We start from the raw sequence: 13,544 nt of genomic DNA, 5'->3' as shown, positions 1-13,544 counted from the left end.
CTTTCTCATCATTGATGTTTCTATCTCTCTCTGCCTCTCCCTTCCTCTCTAAAATCAATAAAAATGTATTTTTTAAAACATCAATGGGGAAAAATTTTTTTGTGTGAGGATTAACAAAAAACATACAAATTTTTTGCTCTGGCTGGTTTTGCTCAGTGGATAGAGCATTAGCCTGCAGACTGAAGGGTCCTGGATTCACTTCCAATCAAGGGCACATGCCCGGGTTTCGGGCTCGATCCCCAATCGGGGGTGTGCAGGAGGCAGCCAATAAATGATTCTCTCTCGTCATTGATGTTTCTATCTCTATTCCTCTACCTTCCTCTCTGAAATAAATATATATATTTGGAAAAGGAAACCTCTTCAGATTTCAAAGTCGGGTATTCATTAGTATGAAAAAAATCTGAGACTTTCCTACGAGCGAATTTATTTTGAACTAAGGGGATTAAAATACATAAGGAAAGCATCAAAAGACCAGAATGACGAGGACAAGAGAAAATACCATGGTATGGGCAAAATCTACAACTAGTTTGGGAGGCTGAGTCATAAAGACAAAATATACCAGCTTTCTAATTCCGGGATGCTCCTGACACCTACCTTTAAGAGCTCACAGTCATATTTAGAAGATAAGATGTAAGCAGGAAAAAATAAAACCCTAAAGATCCGCATATGGCAAGGTGTGTGGATTTGATAATGAGAAGAAAGATAAAAAAGGAAGGAAAGGACATTAATATTAAATGGAATTCATTTAACAGCAAGTGACAAAACCCCAACTTAAATTGGTTCAAAACTTAAAAGGGGGTTAAAATATATCAGCTCACATAACTGCAGAGTAATGGCTAGATCTGGTGCCCAAGTAATATGATTAATTATCTATGTCCCCCAGCCTCTTATACTGGTGTTGCTTGGTATTAGTTATTTACTCTCAGCCAGGTTCTCCCCTCTGGACAGGCAGATGCCACCAGAAGCTACCAGTTTAGTAACCCCAATAAAAAAAAAAATCCAGTGCATTAATCACTGTGATCGACAGTAAGATTCAGGGTCTGCCCCTCCTGTCAGCGGGCTGCGCTGAGAGTGATGGAGGGGTGGGTCTGCTGAGGCTCCGGTTAAAAGGGGGATGGGTGCAGGGAGGCAGAACAGCAGACTTCCGGCCACTTTCCCTCCAGAGGAGGCTTCCGGTGAGAGGAGGATTTTTCCTGAGCGCAGCTCTCCCAGGCACGCTCACTCGCTCACTCGTGGCCACCAAGCCATATTTTCAGCCAGAAAGTTGTATAGTCATCACAGCTCCCCACTGAGATTTTCTTTCCAAATTACCACAAGGGCACTCTTTGGAGGGCAGTGTCCTCCGTGGAGGACGCTGGTCACCAGGCTTGAAGTTCTCTAAGACGGTTTTATTTTAATAGATATTTGAAGAACTTTATTGAGGCAACGCCACACATATTTAATGAAGCTCTGAAAAGGCACCTAGTGTGAAATAGGAGACGAGATACATCAAAAGTAAAAATAGGTGGCTTAAAATAGAATTCCTGGCTTCAGATGATCTATAAAGCTGCTAATCTGCTTTCGATGCAAAGTACACAGCTACAAATAATTAAAAGTTAAATAACACAGAAAGTGAACGGGAGGAGAAAAAGTTCCACTTCCCAGAAAGGGCCAAAGAATAATTCCACTCATTAGACAAGATGTAATTGTAATTTTATTTACGTGTGTGCATGCGTGCATGTGTATATGTGTGTAAAAGATCGATTGTTTTCTGATTGAATAAATAATTTATTTTTGTCTTCTCAGTGATGGTGAAAACTGGTTTTGTGTGTGTCCAAAGCTGTACTCAGGCAAGCTGTGCCAGTTTGCAATGTGTGAAAACAACTCATGTAGAAACGGGGCCACCTGTGTTCCCAAATCTGGGACAGACTTCGTCTGCCTCTGCCCCTACGGGAGGTCTGGACTCCTCTGCACGGACGGTAAGGCATTTGATGATTCAGCCTGGGGCACAGGCAGAGGAGGTGAAGAGGACAGAAGTCACTCAGAGCAGTCAAGGCCAGCTTCTGACTGATCAAATACTTCAAATTGTTTTCTTGGTTCTTTCCAAGTCAGTCAAGACAAGATTGATGACCTAGAGAGTATTATGCTAAGTGAAATGAGTCCATAGAGAAAGATAAATACTATATGATTTCACTTACATGTGGAATCTAAAGACCAGAATAAACAAACAAAATTGAAACAGACTCCTAGATACAGAGAACAGACTGATGGTTTCCAGAGGGGAGGAGGTTTGGGGGGCAGGGTGAAAAGGTGAAGGAATAAAAAAAATTACAAATTGCTAGTTACAAAACAGTCACAGGGATGTAAAGCACAACATAGGGAATATAATCAATGATATTGTGGTAAATATGTATGGTGCCAGGCGAGTGGTTGGAATAACAAGGGAGCTCTCTGTAGGGTATATGATTGTCTGACCACTAAGCTGTACACTGGAAACTGGTACAGAATTGTATTGAGTGTGCCTGGCCAGTGTGGTTCAGGGGTTGAGTGTCAAACCATGAACAGGAGGTCACGGTTTGATTCCCGGTCAGGGCACATGCCTGGGTTGCATGGGCTCAATCCCCAGTAGGGGGCGTGCAGAAGGCAGCCGATCAATGATTCTCTCTCATCAATGATGATTCTCTCTTTCTCTCCCTCTCCCTTCCTCTCTGAAATCAATTTTTAAAAATGGGGTTGACAGAAGATTTTTTTTAAAAAGTATTGAATGTAAACTGTAATTGAAAAAATGAAAAAGATCCATTAATGAGACTGATCACTGAGCAGGTATTTTTCATACCATCAAGTAATTACAAAGGAGGTAATGAATTTTCCCTAAGGTTAGACTACCTTAAATATCTGTATTATAAAGTCTCAAAGTCATTCAAATGCTCAAAGAGTAACAAGGAAAATCAGGTGCAAGATATAAAATCAAATTATTTTACATCATTTTTGCAAACTGAGGATATAATTAGCAAGTGGGTATAGACCAGTTGTTTTTGTTTAAAAACAACAAAGCCTATGGTAGTTATTATATATCAAGAATCTAAATCACAAATAATAGCCATGTGCCTCTCCTTAGGAAAATCCAGTGTGTGGAAACCCTAAATTATAAAACAGCACAAGATTGCTTTAAGAAGCAAATTGCCGGTGAGAGGGTTTCTCTCCATATTTACCGTGGGAACCTGGTCACGCTCTGAAGGTACATCTCACAACCGTGCCTGGCTGGGCTCACAGGGCCCGGCCCGCTGGGGGTTTGCATCTCAGAGCGTCAGACTGAGCCTCCAGCCATCCCTCAATTACATTGAAGGTTTTCTGACTCTGGCTTCGGGAGTTTTTAGAAACCTCAGCTCATTCTAATATTGATCCAGAGTTCCGAGCCCATGTAGAAGGACCATGGAAAGCCAAGGAAAGGTTTTAACCAGGGCCACGGCTTGATCAGACTTTGGTTTTAGAATCATTTTGGCGATAGTGAGAAAGCGGATTGGATGAGGATGGGACAATGGAGGAACTCGGAGGCCACTGCTCTGAAGGAGAGACGGGCCGATTGCCTACCACCTGCCAGCCAGGAGGCTGGGCACTGATGAGCAGCTGGTGAGCAAATTCGACGCTTTCCTGTCCTTATGCTGGAAACAGACACCAAGACCCCAGTTTGGTGGCAGTGATGGTGGATCCAAAAGAGACTTCTGATGGCTCAAGGACAACATGCAACACAGGGATTGGCACCCATGAATACTTTGAGTTCTCACTGGAAGTCTCTGTAGGTGCTACACTCTCTGAACTCCACTCACACCAGAGCCTATGGATGGAATCCTGGGAAAACAGACAACAGCTAGGAAAAGGCCCACACAGGAAAGGCTGCAGGAGGACATGGCAAGAAGATGGCATCTGCACACCAGAAAGACACATCTCACCAGATACCATCCCAGCTGGCACCTTCCCCACCTCCAGAACTCTGAGAAAATAAATGTCTTTGTTTGAGCCACCCCCCCAAAAAAAAAAAAAAAAAGAAGCAAATTGCCTAAAAATGCAATGTTGGCTTGATATACAGGCATGAATGTCTATAAATATTTTCAGAAATAACAAAAAGTAATTGGTATTACTATTTCACCAGCTCAGGACTGGACTTGTTTCATCTTTATTTTTATCATAAAGATAAGAAACAAAGTTTACCCCTTTGGCACTAGTGATATTTATTACCAAATTTTTAGAATAAGACTCCCAAGGTGAGCACAGGGCCCTAGGCCCCCAGTCCACCAGTAAACAGATCCAGCCTTCGCTGACTCATCAAAAAACTGGGTTCATACCCTAATGTAACAGGTATGAAAACTGAAACTAGGATGAAAAAGAATCTGGGACTAAAAGGCATTGAAGTTTTGGGTATGTATGTCTTTGAAGGGAATTGAAACTATGGATCTAAGCATAGCTGGAAAAGGGGAAGCTAAGAATTACTAGGAATTTTATTCTGTGTGTAGCATGGTTATACTATAAATTAGCCAAGTAATATTTATAAGAAAAAGCATCCTAGGCTGGATAGATATGAAGTCTTTTTCTTTCCCATAAAAACCTATTGTTTCTCAGAAATAATTATCCTACTTAGAAAAAAAGCAAATTGAAATGCAAATAATCACAATAAATTTGATTACTATGGGATGAATCATCAGTTTCGCTTCCTACTTGAAAACAAGACTACCATAGGAAATAAGAAATGATGAATTATAAGAATGTCTTCACGTTTTTACCAAAAAAAAAAAAAAATGTTTACTCTCATCTCTTGATCTCATTAGGAGTCCCAAGATGCAGAGATTTATGGATTATTGAGAGAGGAACTATTAGACAATGTTTATTAGGCTCTTTGCCTCAGGGTAGCTAAGAAGAAATGCCTATGTGCACCCATCCAGAAGAATTTCTCAAAATAATTAGCCTGTCCATTAATATATTCCACAAATGTGTCAGATCCTTTCAAGATTCCTACTCTCATAGAGTTTAATCTCCTAAGTGAGAAGATAAAAAGAAAATAAAAATGGCTTGAGACACAATATAAATTTATGAAAAGAATTATGAAGGAAAGAAACAAGAAGCAATAAAGTAACAGGTTGGAGGCACTATTCTAGACAGGTGCTTACTAGAAGAATGACTCCAGAAGAGGAGATATTTGTACCAAGGCCTAAAGAAGAAGGAGTGTAACCTATGAAAAGCAGAAAAATCAAGTATTCAGGCAGAAGGTTTAGAAAAATGCAAGACCCAGAAGAGAGATAGAACCTAGGCTTTTGGAAGAATGAAAAAGTTTTCACAATTGCTGGAGCCTAAGGGAGCAAGGCAGAAAATTCTGTCTGACATTAGCAGGGCCTTGGAAGCCTGGGAAGGTTCTAGACTTTTATTTCTAGGTCCCTTAAAAAGCCATTGGAATGTTTTAAAGAGGCATGTGGTGCATATCTGTTTGTCTAAACCATTTTGACTGCAGTATAGAAATTGATTTTAGAAGGCTTTTGTCAGTGATCCTCACAAAAGATCATTTTGCTTAAGACAAGAGTGATGGCAGTGGAGGTGCAAGTCTGGAGATGGAGAGAGAATTGACAGCACTTCCTGGGAAATGTGTGAAAGGAGCTGAATGGAGAACAGCCAGATTTTTTTAATTTTATTTGTTGGATTTTAAATTTTATTTGTTGGGACTATAGCTAGAAGGCGGTGGTGACATGAGGAAGAGTAAAGGCATATTGGGAGCTAAACAAGTTTTACTATGTACAGGTGATGGGAAAGATGCCTTTTAGATATCCAAATGGAGATGATATGTAGACAATTGAATAAATGATTCTGGTGCTCAGGAAAGAGGTCAGGACTAAAGATACAATTAGGCAAGGCATCAAAATAGAGGTGGTGGTTAAAACCATAGAGCCAGAGATTGTCTAAGGAGAAATTGTAGATCAAGACAAGAAGAAGGCTAAGAACTAAGCCCTTCAGGATTCCAATATTTAGGGATCTGGTAGAGGAAAGAAAACCATGTTAAATAGCAATACCATCCACACACAAACACCCCCTATTATCTTTCAGCCCATAAATACTGCTTCTTTTATAATGAGCATTGTCTTAGCCTGGGTGCTCCATAAAAGTGGAACTTGAATAAAGGATTGCATCCAAGTAGTTTATTTTGGAAATGATCTCAGGAAACAGGAGTGCAGTGAAAGCTTAGAAAGAATAAAATGGAAAAGTCAGTACAAAGGCCCATATGGAGGAGAGCATCACCCTGGGCAACCATGCTTGATTCTACTGGGATCTTATGAAGAGCTAGCTAAAATGAGTCTAAGGCCCGGCCCATGCACCGAGAGATCACTGGTTCGGATTCCTGGTCAGGGCAAATGCCTGAGTTGTGGGCTCAATCCCCAGTAGGCGGTGAGCAGGCGGCAAGCCAATTGATCTTTCTCTCTCATCAATATTTCTGTCTTCCCCTCCACCTTCCTCTCTCTCTAAAAATCAATAAAAAACATATTTTAAAATGAGTTTTAGAATTGTCTGACCTTATGAGGAAATGTATAGAATGAGTCTGAGAATTGTCTGCCCTAGGGACAAAAGAGAGAAGCATGTAACCATTTTCTCATGGTTCCTTTCGACTGAGGGTTGCCCCACAGGGCATTCATTTTCCCACACTTCTAGGTTGCCATACAAGCAAGAGTGCAAGCTCTTGCAAGCATCTCAGGCAAAGGCTTCAGAGAAGCTGGAGGTCAAGGAAGGAGAGCTTATCATATCAATATTCCACAACAATCACTAACATGCCCACTCAAGTGTCAGCTCCGTACAGGAGCCAGCTCTGCATCAAGCAGGCACAATGCTTCCTTTGTGTGAAGTGATACCCACATCATTTCTTGGACCAATCGCTGTTACCAATCTGACTTCCAGGAAGATTGTCCAGAACATGCTGAGTATGTGTTTATTCAAAAGAGAAAAGCATAGTGCAACCAATAAGCAGAGCTGTTGCCCAACTACAGCTACATTTAGAACAGGCACAGAATAATATCTGAAAACCCCTTTTTTTATCTTTGCATTTTTGTTAATACCAGAGGGTGAAAACCCAGCTTGTTTTATTTCATCAGCAGTCATAGTTGCTACATAGCACTTTTCTTTAAAATTATAACAATATCTACCATACTAGTATATTCTTTGGGGGATGATAAAAACTATAATTATGACATTTCCTACCTTGTTGATCTGTTCACTGAGCAATTCATTCTGGAGAGACCTTGGTAGTGATGACTGGGGCTGAGACAAACACTACAAACTGAAAACTTCCAGCTGCCTTCCCTTGTAAAATGCTTTACTTTCCACCTCTGTGCTTCTTATTCAGACTTTCTGTTGCCTGTTCTTAAGCAAGAATCATCTCTTCTTGTTTTCTTAACCACAAAAGGGGAATGGGATGTCTTATCTCTTGCCCTCTGTGTCCCTTCTAGAAATATTTCCTAATTAACTTACCTTATCCTCCCAACCTTGGTGTCTCAATGGAACACAGCCTTTGAAAAAAGCAGTGTAACCACTGCCTAAGAACTCGGCCCTGGAAGTAGCCTAGCTGGGTTAAAATCCCCATTCTACTGCTGACTAACCAGGGGAGTGATCTTGGGCAAGGCACTTGGTCTCTCTGTAGTTCAAGTTCAAGGAGTCTAAGAATATAGCCTACCTTATAGATTTCGTAAGAATTAAATAGATAATTTATGTAGCGTGCCTAACACATTACTGGTCACATAGAAAATACTTTTGCTTTTTAATGGGGGACTGGGGGGAGGATGTCAAGCCAGGATTCACAGGTTCACTTTAACTGCCACATTTTGTCATTGTGGGAAAGAGGGCTGGATACAATCCCAGCTGAAAGGAAAACTCTCTAGGATGTTAAAGGAAGTCAAAATTAATTTCCTTTTGAGATTTTTTTCTAAACTGGTGGCACTCTGCAGTGATTAGGGATGAGCCAGGGTATTAGAAAATCAGGGCAGAAAGCAGTGCTCCAGGGACACCCATAATCACCTGGCTATCTAAGGACATGATACCTCTATAAAGCAGCTTCCCGTCAGGCTGGCATTTGGTAAAGGCATATTTCAAGTTCACGTAATTTTCTGTCATGTAACCTCGTAACTCTTTTGATAGCATGCGCTCTGATGTGGTCCAGCTTTTTCTTTCCAACTCAACAGCTGTCCAACCTGTCTCAACAGTCCCCATTTCCCACCACGCTTACATGCTGTATTTTCTAGTTCCTGGTAGCAAAGAAATATTAAAAGATCAAGTCCAATCACAGAGGGGAGCAAGGAGACAGAGGTGATTGTGGCCACACAAGAAAGCACTCAGAAAAGTGATTCCTCTTGCTCTGTGGACGGCAACCTTTGAGTGGTCTGTGTTCTTTCTTCTTTAAGAACTGAGGGAATTGCCTCACCTTTTGCTCAGTGGGAAGGTGTGTACCTCCTGCCTTCCCTTTTTTTTCCCTATTTCAGCATCATTAATGAGGGAAAAGTTAGATTGGCACATGTTAAAAAGCAGCACTTAAAATAAGTATATATTTCAATGTGCACTAAAATGTGTGAAAAATAGTTTTGACGGATTCCTGTGGTCCAATCCATTGGCATTTTGAATTAGCACATTTCTTCTCTTTATGCAAGTGGCTGTCTCAGCAGAGCAAAGTTATGCTTATTATTCCAATGATTATTACCAATTTTATTTTTATGAGCAAATGAGTCTTTAAAACATATCTCTGGGAAATATGATCTGGTCAAAGACTTTTATTAGATTTAGAAATTGTTCATACGTCTATAATTAATGCTATAATCATTATCTAGAAGCATTATGCTTTCTACCAATGATTAGTATTAGATTTAGTTATATATTTATACACATATATGTATTCACACACACAAACACACACACACACACACACACACACACACACCTATTAAAAACAGCAAAAAAATAAGCTACTTAGGGAATGATATCAGTTCTGACAGGGCCTACTAGATGTTAGACCAATATATTCTATCCTTTTTTGTTACTACACACCTGATTTTGGGAAAGGGGGTGATAATATACCCAGCTAAGATATCTCAGCCTCCCTTAAGGCAGAATGTGGTCATGGCACTAATTTATGGACAATCAGATATAAGCAGAAGTGTTAAGAGTACTATACTGACCCCTGGAAAACTCCTTCAGAGCAACATGACCCCACAGCCTTCCTTCTTTCTGAAGCCTAGAATGTGAATGAGATGATTCAAACTCCAGAAGTCATCTCAAGGAGATCTAAGGATGGAGAAGCAAACAGTTGAAAAAAGCTTAAATCCCTGATAACTAACATTACCAGTCAAGGATTACCACCATCAGACTTATTGTTAATGAAGGAGAAATAATCAATTTTGCTTAAACCTCTATAATTTTGTTATATGTCATGTTATATGAGGCTAAACCTAATCTTTACTGATATAATCAGTGTCATGATTTCCCTGAATTTTATAGTCTGATGTTTTCTCAAATACTTCTGATTTTGTTCATAAGCCCTTAGATGCCTTCTCTAAGAGAAAAGTACAAAATTTATTGTATTTTATTTATCTTATCTCAGCCTAGAAGCTCTAATAAATTATAAGTTTATGAAATATATTTTTCAACCTAATGATAGTGTGGTATGAATATTATTCTAATATTATAAAGGAAATATCAAAGTAAACAGCAAAATGAAAAACTTATTTTTTCAAATTAGAAAAATAATTTAAAAAGCAAAATCCAGATCTTACTTATGACATATTATCTCTTGTCTTAAAACTACCCACCGAGGCAATTTCTAATAATCACACTAAATGAAAGATCAAATTAGTGTGTAGATTTTCACATCTCCATTCCTAGGGAACAATGCAGCTTTTAATGTCTGTCTTTCAACAGAGAACAGAATATTCGCTCTCTAACGCTCACTGTTTGCCTCTGGAACACTGTCAGTAGAACATGAAACTCTAAAGGCCAAATGTGTGTGGGGTTTTTTTGTTCATTCCCGCACTTTGTCATTGTTTAGCAACATCACGGAATTCTCCCTCCCAACACGAACATTTCCTGCTTCTTAAAAATGCCTTTAAAATGGATAGACTATGCATCGGGGCAGAATTGTCTCTCCCGAATGTATTTACGGCAAATTGATTTTTGTAGACCATGTGTGGAAATGGAAACCTCTGCAGTTTATCCCGCAGCTCAGCAGAGAATTGCACTTTGCAGGTCTGTCGGTCCAAGCTGTCGGATCCTACCACACCCATCAGGTTATGCTTGGTCAGTTTAAGAGCGAAGTTAATGGGATGCACCTGCCAGGTACCAAGCAATGGAGGGCACACACACATTTGTTACATTAAAAAATTTTTCACAGAAATGGAAAATTGATTAGAGTCTGAGTCGATTTATGCTACATGAAAAACTGTGCAGTCAACATTTTATGACAAGGCAGTGGAATTTATTGATGGTCAGGAATGAAATAAACAGGGATAGAGATGCTTGCGTGCAATGTAAATTGCCTTCGTTTTATACAATGATAGCAGCTCTGCAGTTAAAGGGGTTTTGTTTAGACAACGGATGTGCTCATACTGTGTCTTTTCTAATATTTTGCCATTCCATGCTTTGAGCTTGAAAATGGCTTCCTATTTACCTGAGGATGAGACAAGAACTGCTGAAAATGATGTGCAAACCTAGCGTGGGCAGACCTCAGCTCATTAAAAAAAAAATACAGCCTCAAACTGTAAGCTCTGTGAATATAGAAATCATTTCTGCCTCAGAGCAGCACATGGTGCCTGCCACAGGGTAGACTCTAAAACTTTTGCTGAATTGAAAATGATTTTAAAGTTCTTCAGAATATTCATCCAAGCTGTTACCCTGAACCTACTACTGGGCCTATTACTTAGGAGATAGTCAATAAGTCTTTGTCAATTAAAAAAGTCAAATGATAAAATAATCAATGAACAAATACTCTAACCTGGAACATTTCCAAAACATATGTCCCAGGGCACACTAGTGCAATAAGGTGGCCCATGAAAGAAAGAGTGTGTTGAAATGAACTTGCATTTACTGAGCGCCTACTATGTGCCAGGCCCTCATCTCAGGGCTCTTAAATTCATCTTCCTACATGATCCACAAAATAACCCCATGAGGTATGTCATTATTTGTATTGTGCAGATAGAAAAACTGAGGCTCTGAAAAATTAAGTAGCTAATCAAAAGTAATATAGCTCGCCCAGCCAGCATTGCTCAGTGGTTGAGTGCATCAAGAGGTCACCGGTTCAATTCCTGGTCAGGGCACATGCCAGGTTTCAGGCTTGATCCCCACCCAGCTGAAGGTGTGCAGGAGGCAGCCAATCAATGTTTCTCTCTCATTGATGTTTCTCTCTCTCTCTCTCTCTCTCTCTCTCTCTCTCTCTCAAATCAATACAAATGTTTCTGGGTTTTTTGGGTTTTTTTAAGTAATATCATGCTTGAGTGGTGGGTAAATCTGGAATCCAGACCTCTCTGACTTCAGCCTTTTTTTAATTCTTTATTGTTGAAAGTTTTACAGATGTCTCCTTTTTCCCCTCATTGACCTCTCCCCACCTGCTCTCGCCCCCCAGCATGTACCCCAACCCCCCTATTGCTTCAGCCTTTCTTGAAAACAGTATATAGTACTCTAATCCTCTTTCAGGAATTCAGTGTTGTAGAAAACATTACATCTTTTTTATCTTAATCTTATAATTTCCATTTCTTATGTTTTATGATGTCCATATTATATTTGTATATGAATATAATTTTAAATACATAATATATAAGATCCATAGTCAAAAAAGTTTAGCAACCACTGATTTTGTTGCAGATGAGCTGCCAGGCAACACGGGAGAATTAATCAGCGGGTCACTCAAGAGGATATTTTCAGAAAAGTAGCCTTTATTGCAGATTGCACTAGTGCCCCGACTCAGGGGGGTCAGTCTCCAAATCCTGAGTGATGAGTATGGACGAAACTTTCCCTTTATACTCTTAGTTCCTTTGTCCCCCAAATATGGATCATGTTTCCCCCATGAGCTGGGATGGGGGAAGTGAGATTACACCCAGAGGCTTGCCAGCCCTGGCACCAGCCCCTCCAGGGGTTGTATATGGGAGTATTCTGGGAAACACGTTCTGCACAGCAAGACAGGCATCACAGATAAGAATGGAGTTTGATAAGAATGGAGTTTATTGGCAAGCAAGAGTGTGCGTTTATTGGCAAGCAGGGGTAACGTCAGAAGGCAGGTTACTGGCACAGATTCAGATAGCTAGCCCCCAAATGTCTTATTTTCCCCTTCAGTTCGACAATTCCCCTTCAAACTATTGCCTGACGCTTTTATTCATGCCACTAATTTCATAGAACTAATTTAGAGAAGCTGGTTTCAATTTATGCTTGAAATGCTTGGAATTATTATATATAAAATTTATTATACAATTCCAATTGGTTGATATAGTTAGAGGAAACAATGGAGTAGCATATTCAAAAAGTTTTATTCTTGTTCTTAAAGTTACTTTAAAACCACCCACTCACCTCCACCAATTCAAGTAAGTTTACTTAAATTTGCATTCTCTAAACTCATGCTAACTGAGCTGTGGAGAGAGTACAGGAATACTATGGGTGCAGGAGGAGAGTGACTATGACCTCAGCTAACACCAGGGCAGTCTCATTACAGGAAGTCCAGGATTAAATGTGCATTGTTTTATGGCCATTGTATGGAAATGTGCCCATTTGTGGTAGGCATTCCCAAGCACGAAGAAGCAGAATAAATTTAAGTGGGAGCTATTTCTAATCTTCCTCTTCCTTACAATTTAATAAAAATTAAAAATGCTTAAAATTACATTATGCATTCACTTAGGGGGTTTTTTGTTTTGATTTTCTCAGTGTATAAAATGTTTTGATCCTTGCTTTCAATTCTTTGTCCTTTTACCAAATGATGACCCTTCAATATTTTAAGTGTCCTGAAAAGTACTCAACTTTGATAAAAAAAAACCACATGATCATTTAATATTAATTTTCACACATAAAATTGGGTCAATGCAAGTTATGTTTTATATATTTTATTGAAACAACTAAGCCTGAAAGGATTGACACTTTTAGAGACATTTTATCAACTCACACAATTAAGCGATTTCTTAGAGGAAAACATTAATTCAGCAAGGGAGTATTTATTGAAAGTGTACCAATTACTGCAGAATTGATTAATCAAAGTAAACTGGTAACTCCAATAAACTCATGGTCTGTGTCTATGAGAAAATGACTTGGCCTTTGAGGTCTGGAATTCCTGTCACTGCACATTGGTGAGACAAAGATTAAATTGTGGAATAATGAGAAAGAAACAGAGGAAGAGAGAGAGAATATTCCTGAAAATTCTAGTTTGTAACCAAATCCTGACTTCATATGTACCTACATTGCATTAAGATTCTCCAATGTATCTAACATCTGCATGTTCTTCACCATATTGAGTGTTCCAAATGCCTTATCCCTATCTTTGAGAGCTAAAGGAAAATCCAAAGCTAAATGTAAACAGT

At 39.4% G+C, this 13,544-nt stretch overlaps 1 protein-coding gene across 1 annotated transcript in view; it reads left to right on the top strand.

The window, feature by feature from the left end:
* The window catches only part of EYS (eyes shut homolog (Drosophila)), a 1,189,235-nt gene that overhangs the window by 1,091,826 nt on the left and 83,865 nt on the right, over positions 1-13,544 (top strand). Inside the window, 1 exon segment of the mRNA XM_006096829.1 lies at positions 1,786-1,958. Coding sequence (XP_006096891.1) covers positions 1,786-1,958 — 173 coding nt within the window.

The sequence above is a fragment of the Myotis lucifugus genome, unplaced genomic scaffold (genome assembly GCF_000147115.1).
Source record: "Myotis lucifugus unplaced genomic scaffold, Myoluc2.0 scaffold_187, whole genome shotgun sequence".
Taxonomy (NCBI): Eukaryota; Metazoa; Chordata; class Mammalia; order Chiroptera; family Vespertilionidae; genus Myotis; species Myotis lucifugus.
This window is presented reverse-complemented; position numbering and strand designations above follow the sequence as displayed.